Raw genomic sequence first — 20732 nt, 5'->3', positions numbered from 1 at the left:
CTTGAGAAGCCCTACCATTTGTGAAGATGAATTCAAGTTAGTAATAGAGGTAGTGGCTTAAAATAGATGAGTCTTGTTCTACAGCCCCATGACCCAGGTGCATGTGGTTTTGGCCACGTTGAGACAGGGCCAGGAGGACATATGTAGTCATGTTAGGAGGCTGTGTAGGAGAGTACTTGATGTAGGCATCAGGCCAGCTTATAAGCTGAATTTTTGCGGGGGGGAGGGTGTACATTCAAATAAAAAAAATTTAAGTTTACTTTTGAGAAAGAGACAGAGCATGAGCAGGGGAGGAGCAGAGAAAGGGAGACACAGAATCTGTAGTAGACACTAGGCTCTGAGCTGTTAGCACAGTGCCTCACGGGGGACTTGAACCCATGAACTGTGAGATCGTGATCTAAGCTGAAGTCAGAAGCTTAACTGACTGAACCACCCAGACACCGTTGTACATTCAAATTTTGACCACTTGAATAACTGTTTGTCACTTTATGACTATAGGTATATCCCATATATTCCCATGCTTAAGAAAATACCCATAAAGAACAAAGGGAAATGATTTAGCAATGATCTAGTTAATTTGGTCAACATAAACACCCCATTTGGCTATATCATATTATGGTTTGAAACTTGAATTGTGCACTACACTGACTAAGTTGAGCATAAAATTGCCAGATCAGTTTACTCCATGTTTTACAGATACAGCATAAAAGCCAGATTAAGCAAAGAGATAGTGTTTTCCTCTGAGCAGAGTGTGGGAATTTGAGTTTCTTATCAGACTTTGAAAACTGTGAATGTTCAATTATACCAGGATGGTACTTCCTGTTTTTACTTGTCATTGGATTTATTTCCTTCTTCTGAAGCCCAAAGCGAGCTTTTGACTGTATATCCTTTAACACACTGATGTGGGAAGAGATGGGGTAGAGTTGCAGCCAGGAAAAAATTTAAAAATTTATTCAAGAAAATTTTGTATCATTCAGCAGCTCAAGTACAGGAATAAACATGACTTGTGTGAGATTTGGCAACCTTGCACTCCTCTTTCAAAATGAAGCACATCTAAAACACCTTCATGAGGCACATACTAATTGGCTCTTGCTGCTTACTAGTTATTGTGTTATTACCTAATCCAATCCAATCAGACATCCAAAAGTAGGTCTATTTCTAAGAGACAGTGTGATTCCATTGGATTAAGTACAGACCCTGGGGTTGGACACTCTGGTGCCACTGACTTACTTGTCAGACTCTAGGGACTACCAGTCAACATTACAGTGTCTGAGTTTCCATAAAGGACAATATGTTACTTGCCCCCTGTGTCCAACCAAAGATATTATAATGACTTAAAGTAAATTGCTATAAATGAAAATAATACTATTTAATATGTGATAAGAAATCATTGGATGGTTATATAGGCAATACATGTAAGAGAATAACAGAGTGACTCCATTTTCATCCTTGCTCTCCCCGGGACACGTAGAGTGCCAAGCAGCCTGCTCACCGCATGACTGCTGATTGAATGAATCTATCCATCAGCAGTAATGCTTTGGAAACCACTTACTCTAACAAGGTTAAGTTACTTCATCGCTGCAGACCTCAGACTTTTCTATCTGTAAAGTGATTGGGACTAGCTCATAAGAAACATTTTCTCACAGGTCCAAAATTCGACTCTATGATTTGATGTATTGTAAAACATGACAAATATATATATCACCTAAAGTGTTTGTGGGCATTCATTTGGATACTGCAGGAAAACAGAAAGATTTTGAGTTTGACTTATTGAAATACTACTGTTTACTTTTTAAGTTTTATTCATTGGTGAATTTAAACTCATTTGTATTTCTGAAAGTATTGGAAAATAATTAGGTGATCAAACATATGAGAGGGCTCTTTATTTATATACATATACTTGATAGGATGGCCTTTGAGGATTAGAGTAAGAAAATGAGCAATGACTTAAATAATAAACTCATATAAAATTAAATAATAAAAAGAAATTAAAAGAAAAAATAAATAGGTGTTTTAATGGCCAATAAACAACACCCATGACTATTAGCATGTAACTATTGTCCTAAGTGAAAATCTATCCCTTTTAGTGGAAATTTTAATATTTGAAAGTTACCATCAAGAAGTTTGATGTATTGGAGCATCTGAGTGGCTCAGTTAATTAAGTGTCTAGCTCTTGGTTTCAGCTCAGGTCATGATGTCACGGTCTTTTGAGTTCAAAAAGCTGTGCGGAGCCTGCTTAGGATTCTATTTCTCCTTCCCTCTCTGCTCCTCCCCCGCTCACTATCTCTGTCTCTCTCAAAATTAATAAATAAACTTAAAAAATAAAAGAAAAGAAAAGAATTTTGGTGTGTTAAAAGTTCCAGGTTGAGAAAGGCCTGTGTACATATAGAATTGACTTCCTCTTAATTCCAGGTGACCCCTCTTATTATGACATGACTACAAAATCCTTTCTCTTAAAGATGTGAGGGACTGGCCAGGAAGGAGTGTGAGACCTTCCCTTCCTTTAGTTCCTTTTAAGGTGCTGGAAGCCTTGCTCCTCTGCCGAGGCCTGACTTGCCTTGGGAGCTCAAAGCTGCAGGGCCTGTCTAGCTGCTATGTTTTACTTGTGCTGACCTAGGTTTATATTCCCAATTGCTTATGTATCAGAATGCTGAAGTTGAGAGAACACCTTGAAAAATTCAGTGATACCTTTTCCTAGAGGGATTTATATTTGAACTTTTTTCCTATCGCTCCTTCCTCTTTGTTCTCTGTTGTTTCTTCCTTTGCCATGACTCTCATTCATTTATTCATTCATAAACACATGCTGAACATTTTCTATATACCAAACATGGTGTTGGATCATGAGGATAGAGAGCTAAAGTTATGCTACATACTGTCTAAGAGTTTACTGCCCAACATGAGGTTTTTGGGTGCAATTTCTTTGCAAGAGTGGTCCTTTGTTATTTATAGCTTCTGAGAATGTACTTATATTGTGAATGCTTAGTTTTTGACTCTTAGCTTTAAATAATTCATTCCTAAATTCTGTTACGTATCTGTAAGTCAGCCGGTTGAAGCTGTTTTTAGCCATCATCTGGTGGATATGAACACTTAATATTAGTTTTCTTTCATTTTGCAGGTGTCTCTTTCAATAAGAAATTCAAAGCTAGGATTTTTTTTTTTTTTTTTTTGCAGTGATAAGATTTATGGTAACCAGGTTCTAATCTTTTTTGATTGCTATATTTGGGGGTGAATGTGGAAAGAAAAATTTTTATTTAGGTTGCAAAATCTGACTCCTCCCCCAACTAAACTTTATTGAAATCCTCTGATGAGGCTATAAACTTATTGTTTCTATTTCCTTTTCTTTCTTGTTGATAGTTATGGGATGTAAGAGGCAAAAGACTCAGATCTCTGCTTAAAACCTTTTGGATAGTTAGTAGAGAAATTCTTGCAAGCTTTCAGAGTTGAGGATGAAGAAGCTGCCTGTTGTTGTAGCTAAGCCTAAGGAGAGGAAATATTAGGAAATCACCATTAATAAGGAGCCAAGGAGTCAGTTTGTTTGAGACAAAGAAGAATTTTGGTTAAACAGACCCTACTGAAATTTGACTTTGATAGTACTTTATAAAAACAATGAAAGTGAATGTTTTGATTCTTTGCTGCTTCTTAACTTGACTCTTCCCTCAAACTTGGTGACTTTAAACAACAATCATTTTATTATATCTCCTCATTCTCTGGTCTGATTGGGTTCAACTGAGTCCTTCTGCATCACATGATGTCACTTGGGGATGTAGCTATCTTGGAACTCACTAGGGCCAGAGCATTCAAGATGGCATACTTTGGTAGTGGCCAGGTAATGCTGGCCATCAGCAGACAGCTCAGCAGGGGCAGTCTGCTGAGGGGGTCTTGATTCTCCTCAAGGCCTCCTATGCTTCTCCTTATGTCTAATTAGGCTTCCCTGCAGCCTGGCTGCTGGATTTCAAGAGGCAGGAGGTGGAAGCTGCCAGTCCTCTTAAAGGCTAGCCTGAAAGGTGCACAGCTTTACTTTCCTTACATTCTGTTGGTCAGAGCAGTCACAGGCCCAACTTCTATTCAAGAGGGTGAGGAAAGTAGACTACTTCTCAGCGGGGGGTAGTGACAAAGATTTGGCAGTTATCTTTAACTACTATAGTAAATCTGTTTATAGCTAAACAATATGAAAGCTGGCATTTGAAAAAAAGAGAGGGGCATAATAAGGCTTAGGAAGTTCAAGATGAGATGTCTCCTGAATGCATATTTTACAAAGGGGAAGAATAGCTGCTTGTTGATCACACTCACATGGACTCAAGGAAAGGCTACCTGAGACCATTCATTGGTTCTCAAACTTAAGTGTTCACCAGTTACTAGGAGGGCTTGTTAAAATACAAATTGCTGGGCCACACTCCCACAGTTTCTGATTAAACAAGTCTGGCGTGGGGGCCAGGGAATTAGCATTTCTCAGAAACTCCCAGATGATGCTGATGCTAATGGTCTTGGGAACCAACTTTGAGAATCAGTGCCTCATACTATGCAGGGCCAGAAAAAGTGAGGAAAAGAGGAAAAAAGAAGGAAATATATATATTTTTTCTCTAATGGTATTTTTAAAAGCCTAGTGTCAATAGTGTAAATTTAAGTTTCAGGCCACCATAAACATATTAACATAGGGCCTTTATGTTTGTCGGGGGTTATTAATCCTAGTGCTGCAATGTGAGTCCCTGAAATCTCATTAGCTTAACACAACAAAAGTTTATTCTTACTTATGTTAAGTCCAATATGAGTCAGTAGCATTTCTCTGTAGAGGCTACAGCTTCCGGAACATGTGGTATTCTTTGCTGCTGAGACAGGGGAAGAGAGAAGAGAAGAGATAAACAAGGCACATCAGCTCTTAACTGCCCCAGCGTAGAAGTGATACGAGTTCCCTTCGTCTGAACTAGTTGCATGACCTCCACCTAAGTGCAAAGGAAGCTGGGAAATGTAGGGGGAGAACACAGTTAGTTAGTAAGCCCTAACTATCTGCTATAGCATCCAACTAACTTTAGTGTCCCATGTCCTGTGATTAGACAGAGCTGGAAGTAGAAAGAACCTCATGAGCCCTCAAAACCATAGTATATCTCTGCTTATAATTATTTAAACATTCCTTTAAAAATAATAGTTTTCTTCTATGAGTAATTTTTTGTTTTATTCCTAATTTTCTGTGTGGCATTAAACAGAGTGCCTAATGATATCACTATGTCAAAAGAAAAATTTGTTGTGAAAACCTCATCCCTTGTTAAAAATAGTTTGATAAACCCTTGTTACCAGGCCATTTTAGTAGTTATATGAAGGACTGATTAAATAAGACACCATCTCTTTTTCTTCACCGATTTTGCCAAGCACATAATTCTTTCAGTAATTGTTAAAGTGATTATTTATGCTGCTGGATTCTAGACAACTTGTGTCCGTTGGCAATAGGGTAGTATCAGGACTTTGAAAATTATCTTGTGGGCATTTTTGAAATAAAGGAATGGGATTTATTTTTATCCCATCCATACAAATCCCATTGTTAGCTAAGTATTCAGTAATATAGTACAGAATATTGGCAGTGAGAAACAAAGCACAATTTAGGTTTAATTTATTCACCGGATTGCCTCTTAATGTTGTTGCCTACCTTTGTCTGGATTTTTTTTGTTATGGTGCCTCCACAAAAACTGATAGTGGTGACAGGATTCCCAGCCACACAGAGACTCTTTGGTCATGGGAAAGCAGTTCCTTTTTTTCTCTGCTCATGAGAAGACGTTATTTGGCAGATAAAACCTTTGGAACATGCTACACACCCAGTCTCGGTAGCTTTGAGGCAAATTTCGATTTCAATTTTGTTCCTTAAATTCTCACAGGTTTAATTAACATCTCTGATATGTTGAAACAACATGGCGATGAAGTAGATTTTTTGCAGGAACATGCTTGACTAGTAGCAACCACCTATCTCTTTTGGTAAACTAAAATTCTATATGTCATGATTATTAGAAAGCATGTGAGTTATGTATTTTGATGGCTTTGTTGTATAGTCTCAGTTTATATTTAGAATCTTTATAGGATTTCCCCCTCCAAACACACAATTATTTAGTAGCTACCAGACCAGCAGCTCCTTTAAATTAACAAGTGACAGATCAGCATTACTCTTCCCACTGAGCAGATGAAGAAACTGAGACAATTTTGTGACTAGTCCAACGCATCCTGGTGAGTCAGGGGCAGAGTTAGGATTAAACTTCAGTTTAAATGCTCAAGCCAAAGTAGCTTATGTAACTTAGAAGTTAACTTTCTGAAGGCAGAGACACTATCTTATGTTAATATTTCCTAGAGCAATAGCATGGTGTGCAGTTATAAAAATTGTAGACCATTTAATTCATCTGATCCATTTCAGATATAGTTGCTATCCCCTTCACCTGGGATGGGTGAAGAAGGGCTAATGTATACACAGAAAGCTGCATAATGAATTGGAAAAAGCAAGACGCTATAGTTGGAAGAAGCAGATTCCAGTGAAAGCTCTGTGATCTTGGTCATGTCACGTAACCTCTCAGGAACCTCAGTGTCTTCACTTGTAAACTGTCAGGCATCAGAACAGATGTTTCCTAAGGTCTCAATTTCTATTGCAGAATTTTGAAACTGTTATATTTGTGTGAGGAAGCATCCTCCTTAGATGAATCTTAATCTAACCCAAATTCTCATTATTTTAAAGATTTATTTTTAAATGCAAATACTATGAAAAACAGTTTATTTGGCTCTGACTTGGCATCTGGGATCTTTTCTCTGTCAGCAGCTCTGCTGAAGAGCACAGAAGGGAATTACGGAATAAGGCTTGGCTATGAGGAGGCTGAGTGTGCAGAGCAGGCACAGACTTGTAAGGCCAAACTCTCTCCACAACCCTGCTTCCCATTCTTCCCAGAGCTGGAGGCTGAACTCTAAACCACCTTCTCCTACCCACTACCTTACTGATGGATCGAAGAAATCTTTGCGTGGGAAGGGTGTTTGCTAGGCTATTTCGGTAGCAGCACTTGTATCCACGCTCACCCTCATGCACTTGGTTGGATTCTCATGGAATGAATCTTGGGGAATTTGCTTTTTCAGCTTCTTTGTCTCCTCCCACCCTTTTGCCAAGTGACAAGAAGGATGTGGCATCAGCCACAATAAAATACAGTGGTGCCTCCCTGTTTCTCCACCTGCCCTTGTGGAAGAGAGCTTGGTAAAACTCATCAAGGGCAGAATATGGGGGGTTGGAGTCCCGCTGAAGAGTTTCCTCTGCAGAGTTCAGGCTTAATTCTGAATATCACTGACCCAGAGGCCGGTTTCACATCCTGCAAAAAGCTCTGGAAGAATGTGTCAGCAGAACTGGCATTGCATGTCTAGACAAAGAATTGATATTAGCATCATCAGCCAGCATCCAATCTGTTAACTCTTGTGTAAGCATTTGTTGTCTGTGCCTCAGGCATTTTTTGGCTTAAAATGAAAACTGTAGGTCTAAGATGTAGACTTAGGTCTTTCAGGAGGCTCTTTCAAGGCAAGGAATCACAAGGTAATTTATTTCAAGATCAGATATTTTATTGATTAATATGAAAGTCTCTTCAGCTTTTTTTTTCCAGTAAAGTGGTATCTGTGTCATCACCACTTTCATTTTATTATATATTCATTGTTTCAAGAAACATTTACTAAGATCCCACTGGGAATCTACATAGGGCATTCTGCTAGGCTGCTCTGATAGATACATTGATGAATAAAACAGCGAAGGTCCCCGCCCTTCTGGAATTCATAGCCTAATGGGGGAGAATGACCACAAACAAGAGTAACAGGATATTTCTGTCTCAGTTTCGGCTGAGGCACCAAAGAACAAAGTAGGAGGTGTCAGGTTCTTTGGCTTTTTAAATTGAAGTGCTAGACTGCCTCTCCAGGATTTGCAGGAAGGGAACCTCAGAACTGGTTTTGTCAGCCTGAACCCATCATCCACCTTCGGGTCATTGAAGAGAAGGCTTAGTGTGCTTAGAGGTTCAAGGGCTGTTTGAGTTTCTTTAAGAAGAGTTGTCACTGTGCTGTGTAGTTGTCCTCTCTTCAGGAAGGGGCTGTGTGTCCCCCTCACTCAAACCTAGTTGGGAGGAGGCTTCTAGGGAACCACAACCACTGTTTTGTGTTTCCTGGAGTTTTAGGACTTAGGGACTAACATCTGAGGCCTTTCAAAGCAGAGGCCAGAGTGAGGGTAGGAATGGGATATGGTAGGGCAGCAGAGAGAAAAGGTGGCTGTGTTGGGATTGGCCAGTACTTTTAAAGTTGACTGGGTGAGAATTGACTGAGACAAGGCCAGATGGGGTCATCTTGAAGTTACCTTGACAAAGAGGACCATAAGGAGGGATGAGGTGACTGGAAAAAAGATAGGCCTCTGGCATGGAGCAGCTGAATGGGAATGAGGGGCAAATTCTTACAGGACCAACCAGAAAGAGCCTTGCCTAGAGAGGCAGCTGTGAGTAAGACGTCTGCCATGATGGGAGCCTCTGCAGACTTCACAAAGAGCAGGGTTGGGAAGCTTGGGTGTCTGCCAAGTGCAGAGGTACTGACTCCAGATTACAGCCAAATCTGACAAGTTAGATCTGTCTTCCCGTGTTCTCCTCCATCCCCTGCCCCAACCTGAAAGGGCCCAGGATGGGAAGAGGTGAAGTGAGAAAGCTCACAAGGCTGGCTCCCTCGACAAGCTGTCAAGCCTGAAGCAAATATGAGCTGGCGGAAGGGAGAAATTGTGGCTAAGCTTAGGTTTAGAGTCTTGATATTAAAATCACCCAAGAAAAGGGACTATTTGTTTATGACTAGGAAATGATTAGGACAGTTATGGGACTGGTGAGATATTTTCATTATCTTCCCAACAGGGAAGAATATAGGAAGTTGAGCAGATTTGAAGACTAAATCTCCCAGAACTGGGAGAGGATAAATCACTTTTGGTTCATGCCATACCAATCCAGTTTCCTTTAACCTGGTTATGCTAGTAAATGAGTAAAATGTAAAATATGAGGGGCACCTGGATGGCTCAGTCCATTGAGCGTCTGACTCTTGATCTCCACTCAGGTCATGATACCAGGGTCATGGGATTGAGCCCCAGGTTGGGTTCTGCACTAAGCGTGGAGCCTACTTGGGATTCTCTCTTTCCCCTCTGCCTTTCTCCCCTGCTCACATGTGCTCTCTCTCTCTCGCGCTCTCTCTCTCTCAAACATATATATATATATATATATATATATATATATATGAAACTATTTTCTTAAAGGACCATGAGGAAGGGTGGTAGTGATAGAGAGCCTATCTGGATAGCTCAACAAGGATGACCTTTCAGGAAATGGTAATGAATGAGAAAGAAATCAGTTGCAGGAAATGGTAATGAATGAGAAAGAAATCAGTTGTGCTGTGTTTGGTGGGAGTTGGGGGAGGGAGGTGCCTGCAGAGTCCAGTGGGGAGGAAACAGCACATGTAAAGTTTATGTGGAATCCTATGATTGGCATCCAGGAAACATTTGGGTAGATTCAACCAAAGGTATTTTCATTCTTTGAACAGGGCACTGAGTTCAATACCAGATCTACAAACAGGATAAATGCCTCCTTCACTGAAGTTTAAGGGTTAATTGACCATTGTTGGGGAAAAAAAACCACTTTGATAAAAGGTAAGATCTAAAGGCTGTAAAGAGTGAGGAAGCTCCTGTCCTCTACCCTCAAGCTCTTGATGGTCCCAGATAACATTCTCCTTTTCTGAGAATTTCCATGACAAGCAGCCTCGGTTAGTGCGCTGGTGACCTTTTATGGAGTGTAGGGACAGCTTGATAAAGAAACACAGAGCTCCCCTGACAGTCCCAGGAGGGAGGATAAAGCCTTTTAACTTGTTCTAGGGCTTTGTTTATGTGTAAGGCTGAGAAAAGACTGCTTGTTGTAACCATGCCATCCAAAATAATAGAGGTAAGATGTCAACAAGTCTGTCACTAGGGGCAGATATACCTCCTCAATTTAACACAATGATTGAAAATGTGGTTTGCCTTTGCTGGTGTGAGTTTGTTCACTCAGGAAATAAAAAGAGTAGAAAGATGAACAGGCCGCCTAGAGAAGGCCTGGGGAGAGTTTCTGCAGGAATGTGGACTCAACCATTTAAAGCTTAGATCCCAGGCAGACGGTGACCTCAGCAAGTGCCTGTGCTCATGTCACTTTCCCTGCCTTGCTGGCGTTCCAGCTGGTACTCAGTCTCCACCAGGAGATGGAGCATTTGGGGGCAGGGAGCAAGGCACCGAGGCTTGTTGGGATTCCCAGGAGATGAGGACTAGCTGACAGCCCCTGCTTTCAAGGAACTATCTGATTGGGAGACAGAATCTAGATTGCCGACACGTCTAGTAGTCATGTGTACACAGCAACCCAAGGAGGTCAAGAGTGAGGTAAAATATGCTCCCTATGAATACCAGGAAAGGACAGTACAATCTAAATTGCCAGAGTTTCCCATGCTTCTAGCTTTTAATTACATCTATTCACCATCCAGACAACATGCACTCAGTAGAGAAACTGACAAGTACAGACAGTGTAAGAAATCAGCTATTTTTGTTATTAAAGAATATTTTGTAAAGAGAGAAGCGACTTCTGAATTTCCAAAGAATCTGTGCTGACTTTCCCCCTTTCCCATTGGTGGCGAGAAATAATTTGCCCCATTTAAAACCTGTGCCCCTTAAAGAGGAGCCAGTCCTCAAACAGGCTGCCAGGTACACAGAAGGTTCTCGATGAATGTACTTAAAAATTAAAGTTCTGTGATTTAGGGTTCTAAGATATTCATTTTTTTTTTTTTTTTAGAAATTTGAGTGGGAGTGCTTTTTATCTAGTCTGTCGTGCCAGTATTCTATACGCATATTAGACCTTAAGATATGCTTTTTGATATTCTTTATTTTACAAATATAATCTGTTTCCAAAACCAGCTTTCAGGTTGATATTGTGGTCTTCAGATATATTTTTTCTTTGGTGACACATTATAGTAGCAAGAACATGCACATTTGAGTCAAGCAAACATGAGTTTGAACACCACCCTTATAACCCTTATATCTAGAGTCTGAGGCGAGGCCCTGGATTCCCATTTTGGAGGCTTCAGTCTGACCCTCTGATAGACACAGCCCTCCTCATAGAGAGAGAAGTCTGAGTGACCAAGAACACATGCCCACCTGACACCACTGTCCCTCTGCTCTCAGAACTCTGGCTTCCTCGCCTAGGCAACCGGGAACACACTGGGGCCTGAGATAAGCTGGTGGGATGGTCCAAACTTTCACAGAATGGGGCCTGAAAGGGGTGAGTGTAGGGTGGGAAGAAAGACAGGATAGGGCAGTAGGCTGGAGAACTTCCGTTTGTGCTCTTATGTTGGATCCTGAAAGTGTCAGGGGAGAGTCCCTTATATCTGACTCTCAGTCACATTGCTTGCAAACAATTGGACCTTTCTGAAGCTCATTTTCCTCCTTCAAAAATGTGTGTAAGAATTCATTCTTGCAGATTTTAAGGGTCCAATCAGATTATTATATAAACATAATTGTATGAAACATAGTAAACAAAAAATTCTTATACTATTATCAACGTTGGCTAGAGTTTCAGGCTAAACTGAAGACGTCTGCTAAAGCTACCATACCACTGAAATGCATTACTAATTATATTATTAGCACTAATAGTATTTCAGGTACATGGTCTCTTATCTGAAACTTTTGTCCAGATGTTTCCAGAATTAATAACTTTTTTGGATTTTAGAAATATATACGTAAACCATATATTGCATTACACCTGGAATATTTGAGGCAGGGCCATGTGTTATTAAAGACATTGGTATTTTGAGAGCAAAACCTATTGAATCAGTATGTGTGATAAGTAAAGAGCATACGTAGCCTCATGTTAATCCAGGTCAGTTATTTTAATATTTTAATACATTTTTATATTTTGGAACGGCTTTAGATTATAAGAAGATTTTAGAGATAGTAAAGAGTTCCCCTATGTCTGGTAGCCAGTTTTCCATATTGTTATCACCTTACCTTACTATGGCACATTTGTCATAATTAATGAGCCAAGACTGATACATTATTAGTAACTAAAGTTCCTACTTGATTCATATTTTCTTAATTTTTGCCTAATGTCCTTTTTCTGTTCCTTGATTCCATCTAGGCCACTCCATTGCATTTAGTTGTTATGTCTTCATTAGCTCTTGTGGACTGTGATAGTTTCTCAAACTTTCCTTGTTTTTGATGGCCTTGACAGTTTGAAGAATAGTGGTCAGGGATTTTATAGATCATGTTTCAGTTGGGATTTGTCTGATTAGACTGGGGTTATGGGTTTGACCACAGAGGTAGAGTGACATTCTAATCATATCTGAAGGGTGCATACTATTAGCATGACTTATGACTGCTAATGTTGACCTTGATTACCTGGCTGTGGTGATATTTGTCAGGTTTCCCCACTATAAAGCTACACGGTTTTCTTCCCTTTTCATTCTGTGCCTTTTGGAAGAAAGTTACTATGACCTATAGTTAAGGAATGGGTATTATGTTCCCTGTCCTAGAGGGAACCTAAATTATTTAGTATTCTTCTGCATGGGAGATTTATCTCTTCTCCTCCACAGTTCAGATTTTGCTGCCAGATAAGTTAAGGAATTTTTAAATTTTATCTTAATTTTTTAGTATTGTGGATAGGGATTATGGACCAGAACCAGCATTATATCTAAATTTAAAAAGTCTTACAACATGCTTGTACCCACTACTGGTGACAGAAGAGACAAGTAATGTTACCTTATAAAAAAGAATGATAGAAGGGTGCCTGGGTGGCTCAATTGGTTGGTTAAGCATCAAACTTTGGCTCAGGTCACAATCTCAGGGTTTGTGAGTTTGAGCCCTGCTTCGGGCTCAGTGCTGACAGCTCAGAGCCTGAAGCCTGCTTCACATTCTGTGTCTCCCACTCTGTCTGCCCTTTTATTTCTCTCTCTCTCAAAATGAATAAACACTAATAAAAAAAATAAAGGGAATGATAGAAACTAGTAGGAAGGGATAATGGTGGCCTGTCTCCCAGAGTGATGGATGGTCCCTGCCCATCACTGTTGATAGGCTGTACAGTTTTAAGTAAAAACTTATGTTTGGTTGTTTCCATACCTTCATAACAAATTCACTTGAAGAGAAATAATGGGAAATAGGTTCATGGCCAAGTTAAGAGTATGAATTTTAAAAAATAAGACAAATTTTCCATGCTTTTGTCAGTCCTTTTTTAAGATAAATTTTTGTAGAAACTCTTGAGATTATTAGAGACTGGAAAGTCTCTGGGAAGTGTATAGAAGGAAATCTAGGTGGCTCTCACCTTGGGCATGCCATGTCACTTCCCAGAGTCAGTGAGGGACCTGCTCCTTTCTCCTATCCTGCTTGCCTCTTAGATGCCCCATACTTATCCCCAGGCAGCTTTCCATGCCACACAGTCTCAGGTTAAATCCCCTTTCTCCTCAACTCTTCTCTCCCACCTTCCCCCCACCTCTGTAAGACCCTCTTAGGACATTTCTTGTTCAAACCTAAGTCCCCTGTGGCCTCTGTATGACTTCATTGTGCCAGGCACTATCTCCCTGGGTACAGAGACCAGTGTGAGAGAAATCACCGAAGGATGTGCGAGGGGGTATGGAGCCGCAACTACTTATCAACTTAAAGGGGAGTCTTTGATATTTTAACATACAGGGAAAGTAAATAATAATAAATATATTTTTTATCGTGTTGTTCATTGGAGCTTTCCAGAATTAAGCCCTAGCCTCCACTTACTGATTACTGACATATTGCTTACACACTCTCAGGGTTGTCTTTCCAACTTGCGGAGTCACTCACTGAAGCTCCAAGAAGGCTTCCATTTAATTAGGGCAACTGTGTGACCAAATATTAACACATTGCTGTTTGAACTTACCCCTGAAGCCTAATAGCCTATGTCATTATGGTCTTAGGGCTAACCTGTAAGATGATATGAGGCCTGGCCAGCACCAGGATTGTTAAAAATGGACTGACAGAAATGTATCTGTAGTGACTCTTTTCCTACTTCAGTCTTCAAAGGAACACAGGTCAGGGGATTTCTCTTCTATTGATTTCACTTGATCTCTCTCCAGCCTGTGATTTCATTGCCTATAATCACATTCATTTCTTTAGTATACTGTCTCTTCCACCTAATTTAGAGAAATGTGTGGATGTCTTGAAAATGGTACAAACTTCTGAAGAAAAAAAATTGTTATATATAATTTGGATAATGAATAAACTTCAAATAACTCTCTGAATTTGAGCTCTAATTAGGGAGAAATAATTAAGCATGTTGGCATTGAAGAAATAAAATATTTTAAACCACTCTCTGATCTTGGTTGTGTCTCTTTTTCAAAGTCCAAAAAGTTAAACATAATGATGGACTAGATAAAGAAGTTTATTATTCACCATCTCATTATGCTACTTGATGAAATGACTGGAATTTCTCGGACACCTTCTTTCAAAGGCCCCCCTGGAGGGCACAATCCCCTCAAACCTAGTTTCTGTAATATTTTTAAACTGCACGTCACTGGGTTTAGTTGCCAAAGCAAAGGCCCCTAAACTTGTTAATTTTCCTCTACCCATAAAAATTATTTGAATCCTGTGAGTCTTACAATATATTTTATACTTTTACTACTAAAATAACATGTATGTTATAAAACTCTTTATGCAGTTCATTTGGAAATTTTTTGTGTACTGTCTTGTGAAAAATCTATTGTATCTTGAATTGTTTTTTGAATAGTTAATTGTGATTTAGATTTTCATTCGATTATGAGTTCCCCCTGCTTTGAATGGTTTAAAAAACTATTAAGTTCCAAAATTAAGACATATTATTTTCTATTTATAACAGAACATTTTGTTTAACTGTTTCTTGGACCAGAAAGACCTGGAATCTTGTCTGATTTTGCCCTATCTGTGTGATCAGCTGCAAACCACTTAACTTCCATGGGTCGTGATTATCTCATCTGTAAAGGAAGGGCTTGGACTAGATGATTTCTAAGATTGCTTCACCTTTATAATTTGGATGATAGGACTTGATTTGGCAAATCTCCCAGAAGGACATTCTCTGAGTTTGAGAAGGCTGTCCTAATTTGACCACGGATGTTTTGAATTTTGGAAAAACCTCTTTTAGAAAACTCCCAAAAGACAAATCATACTCCCTGGCTCTAAAGGCTTGATGTCCTAACCCATCCTTCTGTTACACAGCTCGGACAGCAGGCTAGGGGTGCCACATGGATGCTACACTCACAGCATCGCAGCTGCAGGGAGCTGGTTGGGGATGAGAATCCTGAAACTACCAGCAAAAGCATTGTTCATAAAAAGAACTGAGAGCCGAGTTCAAAATTTTTCAGGCCAATATGCCAACAGTTGGCTTTCTAACTTTTCTTGGTTGTGTTATGTTAGCAGTCTTTACTTTCTGAGGCTTTGTGTGCAAGCCATGGTGTGTACTGAAATAAATGTGTAAAAAATACAAATCAAAATGTCATGTCCAGTAAACATAACATAAGCTGATTATTTTAAATGTTTTCTTTACTCAAGCAGGTGGATTTAGGCCATGACAGTAATAATAATAACCACTCATCTAAAGAACAGATTTTGATCAAGGAAGTCTCCAATTGGTTCCATATATAATGTTTACTCTTGATTTTCCCAGGGCAAAAATTGTACAAAAGAAACAAAGTGCAGCTCTTGAAATATAATACTAGTGAAAAAAATCAAACAAAAAAAACCCAAATAAAACTCAAGACAAAAACTGGCCCAACCACGCCAACTAGAACTTAAATAAAATCTTGCCACGCCTTTGTAGCCACCCATATCCAGTCTGTATCCTGGAAAGACTTATGACTAACCAAAGATAGGAGAAACCATGAAAAGAGTCAGTCATGGATTGGTAAGCACAGATTGATCCAGGGAAGTCTTGCAGCGAATTTTATTTCAATGCCTTTTATTGTTTTTTATCATACAATCTGTGTCTGTCAGCAACAGCCTTTGATTGCTTCTTTTGCCAATCTGAAATGCTAGGAGGATCCTTGTTGAACCTGTTTTTAATAACTGCATCTCTATGCCACCCTCACCATCATTTCATTTGCTCTCAGGACCAGAGGTCTTTACTCACATTATATTTAAGGATCTATTATAATATAATTAAGGGGGATGGGCAGTAATTATACAGGAAATGAAAAATCAAGAATCTTATGTTTCTGTCTTGGATAAGGACTGTAAATTACAGTTCTGCCACAATGGCCCTCTCCCCCATGGAGTTAGTGTTAGGAGAACACTGGTGACAGCACATTTGACCTTTTATGCTTTATATTTATCATATGAATGTGCAGTAAGCATTGACATCTGATATGTAAGCAGGAGTAGATGCTGCACTTAATCACAAGAAGAGATTTCCTATGAAAAATCGATAAATGTGTATTTCATGAAAATGATTGTCAGCACTACTTTAAGTAGATAATGCTGTCCTTGGTAAGAAGAATGTAGAATAAATGGTAGCTGTTTTTATTTCATGCCTCAATTTGTGTGTTGAAAGTTAGGTTAGTTACCCTGATTGTTAGATTAATGCTTAGTTAGATTTAGTAGCACTAATAATTTTGCATTTTGTGACCCTCAGTTGTTCAAGTCAGCTGTTTTGCTTGCCAGGTGTACTGAAACCAGCAAAAGTCTAGGATCCAGCTAAAGTCTGATATAGACTTTCCTTTAGACTTAAAAAGAAAAAAAATCATGAGATTCCACTGTGGTGAATATACTGTCATTTTTTTTTTTTTAATGCTAATGAAATCCCCACTACATGTTCAAAGCTAAACAGCAGAGAGGATATGGACCGTGCTTCTTCTTTACAGTCTGGGTACTTGGGAGACCCTCTGAGTTAGCATCTCCTGCTCTGTGCCTTCCCCTCTCCCTACCCGGGAAGGCTGGTGTAGGTAGGGCTAATCATACCTGTGTTGACAGTAGTTGGCCTCCTTTCTAATGTTATTTTTCTTCTATTAATTTTTCCTTATTAAACTCTTATCTATCACTTGCTTGTTATGTATGTAGGTAGGTAGGTATGTAGGTAGGTAAGTAGGTAGATAGATCATTTACTCAACTGATAAAATGTACTGAGTACATTTATGTACAAGGTGTGTAGATAGAAAAAATAAATACCAGTCCTTTGCTCACAGAGATGTGTGAGAGATGAGACATAGTCACATATAAATATAAGGTAGAGAGTGTCAACTGCCATAAAAAGGAAAGAGCTGAAATACTCTTTCCTATGGATTAAAATGAAGCTATATTCAGGGTGCAACCTCATTTTGGCTCCAGTCTGGACAACTGATCTGGCTAGGCCATCATCTAGCAGAATCTGAAACAGTAGAACCCATGAGGAATAAGATTTGCTGGTGGAGGCATTGCAAGGTAAGATGAGGAAGATGGTTGACTTACTGAGTTCCGTTTTGTTCTGTGCAATGTGGACATAGAAGAGAACAGACAGATGTGGTCTCCCACTCTCTGGAAGCCATTTAAATGAAGAACATGATCAACCAGAAAGCAGAAGGAGGGTGTGTATAGGAAATAGGCAAAACAAACAAACAAACAAACAGGCAAACAAACAAATGGTACCTGATTGCAGTCATGTCTTGGGTTGGCCAAGAATGTGAATACTGTCACCAGCCTGGATCAAACATTTTCCATTTTTCTCTCTCTTTTTGCACTGAGTCTGTGAGTTAGGAAGAAGTAACAGGTATTGTACTGGCAAATAGATCCTGGAATGGTCCAGGACTGACATGAGAAAGGCTAAGGGAGGCTTGGTGAGACATGAAAATAGGGAATTCTGGGAAGAGATGTACACATGGTTCTGTACTGAAGTTGCTGCCATTTAGTGGTTATATTTATAAATATTTCTATTTTGAGACTATTAGAAATGGCTGAGGAGAAAGGGAGGGCTCTGAGAGGGGTCAGGCAAATGGTGATGGGAGAAAAGAAAGTGTCAGTGGAAATCTGACAATTCAGCGGATTCCTCAGTCTTTTTTCCTATTTGCTAAAGAGACATTGTCTTTGGGTTGGTGGTAAGGGAAGACAAATGAAATGGAGAAAAAGGGTAGAGCAGAAACCTGAGCTGCAGCTGGGCTGAGGAACTGTTTCCTGGCGAGGATGCATGTGTGTAGAGGGGCGGCGGGGTGAGATGGACTAAGTCTACATGGAATATACTAAGAACCTTAAAGAGTTCTATAATATAAGAATCAATTGTATGTATTGTTTCCATTTATGTCTCATGTCTGCCCTCCAGTCCTCCTTCCCTTCCTTCCTTCCATCTCCTTTCTTTTTCTTTTTTTTAAAGTACTGGTTAAGATATATAAGAGTTTCTTTTTCTCTTGCTAAATAAATTCCCACCTACCCAGTGGTGTGCTGGCAAAGAAACAAAATTCATGTGTATATACATACATTTATTATAAACTCTTCTGGTATATATAAAAGATTTGTTACAAAGAACAAAGTATAAGTATTCTTCAATGTAAATTTCATATAGCCAACTGATTCTAACAGACTGCTCTTATTGACTTTTTTTACTAGACCCCAATATTCTTTTTTTTTCTAATAGTTTATTGTCAAATTAGTTTCCACATAACACTCAGTGTTCATCCCCACAAGTACCCTCCTCCATGCCCATCCCCCCTCTCCCCCACATCCATCAGTCCTCAGTTTTTGTCATCATTCAAGAGTCTGTCATGGTTTGCTTCTCTCCCTTTCCCCCACCATTTCCGCCCTTCTTCTCCCCCTTGTTCCTCCGCCAAGTTCCTCCTAANAAGATCGATTCAAGTTACGTCTGAGGGGAGTCCTCTGAGCCTCTTTGTATTTCCACATTTACTTCCTTCCCCAAGTCGGGGAAGTTCTCTGCTATAGTTTGTTCAAGGACTCCTTCAGCACCTTTCCCCCTCTCTTCCTCTTCTGGNGTAGCCATAGTTTCTTTGATGTCCGCTATGTTTTTTTCAAGTCCAGCTATTAATTTTACCGTTATTATTGTAAAATCTTGTCACTTATGCTGCCGATATCTGTTCTGAGCAGTTCACTAGCTGTCATTTCTTCTTGGAGTTTCTTTGGAGGAGAGCTCTTTTGTTTCGTCCTTTTAGTTAGCTTTCCGGCTCTTGTTGGTTTTAAAGACCTGTTATGCTCTCTGTATCTATGAGCGCTGCTATATCCAAGAAGACTCTTTGACTTTCTAGGGCCTATCCTTTCAGAGAGTGTTTTTTGAGTGGTATCTCTTGGTCTCTCTTGTTGGGACCTTGGTTATTTTATTTTCCTATTCGTAGTGATATTTGGGACTCTCCACCTTGTGTACTCTGGCTTGTTTCTTGAGGTAGCCGTTAGAAGGCTTTCTCAGTGGATTCTGGCTCCTTTTTCTCCCAGTCTCTCAGGTTTTGTAAGGTTTCCGATGGCTTCAGATCTTTTCTGTGTGATGTATTGGCGCGAGTGCAAGTACGGAGCTCCTTACTTCTCCACCATCTTGCCCCTCCCCCACTGGACCCCAATATTCTTATCCAACCTATGATTGCAATTGATGAAATTAATTTTCATTTAAGTTAACAGATAAAACAAAGGTGACTTAGTGAAGACGTGCGTCAGAACTTCAGTTCTTCATCTATGGCATGAATGGCTGCTGAAGTAGCTAATAATTTTTGAATAATGTAAAATACTGTAAGAATATTTCCTGAAACTTTTTGGGTTTTTTGTTTGTTTTTATTAACTCACAATGTAATAGCTACAAAGATGATACCCTTTTGAGTTTAATCTGCCTTCTTAACATCTTCTCACTATATGAAAACAATAGTTTTTCCTAAGACTGGGTGAATTTGCCCTATGGGCAGAAAATAATTACAAACTGTTAAGTGGAAACACCAAAAGATTTATGTAAAAAGTAAATCATAAAACTAGAAGCTCGTAGAATATAGGCCACATTATTAACTTCAGGGAAACCTTAGCATTCAAGGTATAAGGTAAAAGTCATAATAATTATCAGGTTCAGGAGTTTGGAAGTACTTATGATGCCTCATTTGCTGCTCCTTAGTCTTTCTCCTGATTCACATCATCTGTCCTAGGAACTTTTCCACAACATCTCCCACTTCATTGTGATCCATATGCCTGTCTTGTATGACCCATCAAAAATTAGGGACAAATCATTTCACTCGCCCCAGCTTGATATTTCCTCCAGGATTCTGGCCTTCACACCCTCCCAAACTGCATGATTCCTCTGTATTCTTCATGGGGCCCTGTTCTCCTCCTTCACTTTCCTGTTGGGCATTTTCCATGTTGACATTTTTCACCATTCGTTTCTCTTTGGATGTCATTACTCCTGGGCCTATCTTTGCAGTCTTCTCCTTCTCCCAATTCTAACCACCAGTGTGGTGCTAAGACTTAGATGCTCACACTTGGTTCCCCTCCACCTCCTACTGTTTGGGCCCACCCCTGGCTCATATGCCCTCAGGGCCACCCAAAGCAGGTACTGAGAAGGGAGCAATGCGGCAAGCAATGGCCAGGTCTGGACAAGGGATTTTAATTAAAATGCAGAAGTTTAACATTTGGCATAAAATAGATAATATAGTAACCCAATTGGAATACTCTCAAATACTGGTACTAGAAATTCTGAAAATGTGTCTAGAAGAGATAGATATTATGACAGCATTTACAAGATATTAATAATTATTTTATACATGGGATAGTA

At 39.6% G+C, this 20732-nt stretch overlaps 1 protein-coding gene across 1 annotated transcript; it reads right to left on the bottom strand.

The window, feature by feature from the left end:
- Nucleotides 1-19995: 19995 nt before the first annotated feature.
- BEX4 (brain expressed X-linked 4) lies at nucleotides 19996-20358 on the bottom strand. The gene is given in 1 exon segment (XM_077765198.1): nucleotides 19996-20358. A coding segment is annotated over 1 exon segment (363 nt).
- Between the last annotated feature and the right edge of the window lie 374 nt (nucleotides 20359-20732).

This window comes from Crocuta crocuta, unplaced genomic scaffold (assembly GCF_008692635.1).
Source record: "Crocuta crocuta isolate KB4526 unplaced genomic scaffold, BGI_CrCroc_1.0 scaffold645, whole genome shotgun sequence".
NCBI lineage: Eukaryota > Metazoa > Chordata > Mammalia > Carnivora > Hyaenidae > Crocuta > Crocuta crocuta.
The sequence above is the reverse complement of the archived record's forward strand: the minus strand, read 5'-3'. Positions and strand labels throughout refer to the sequence as shown.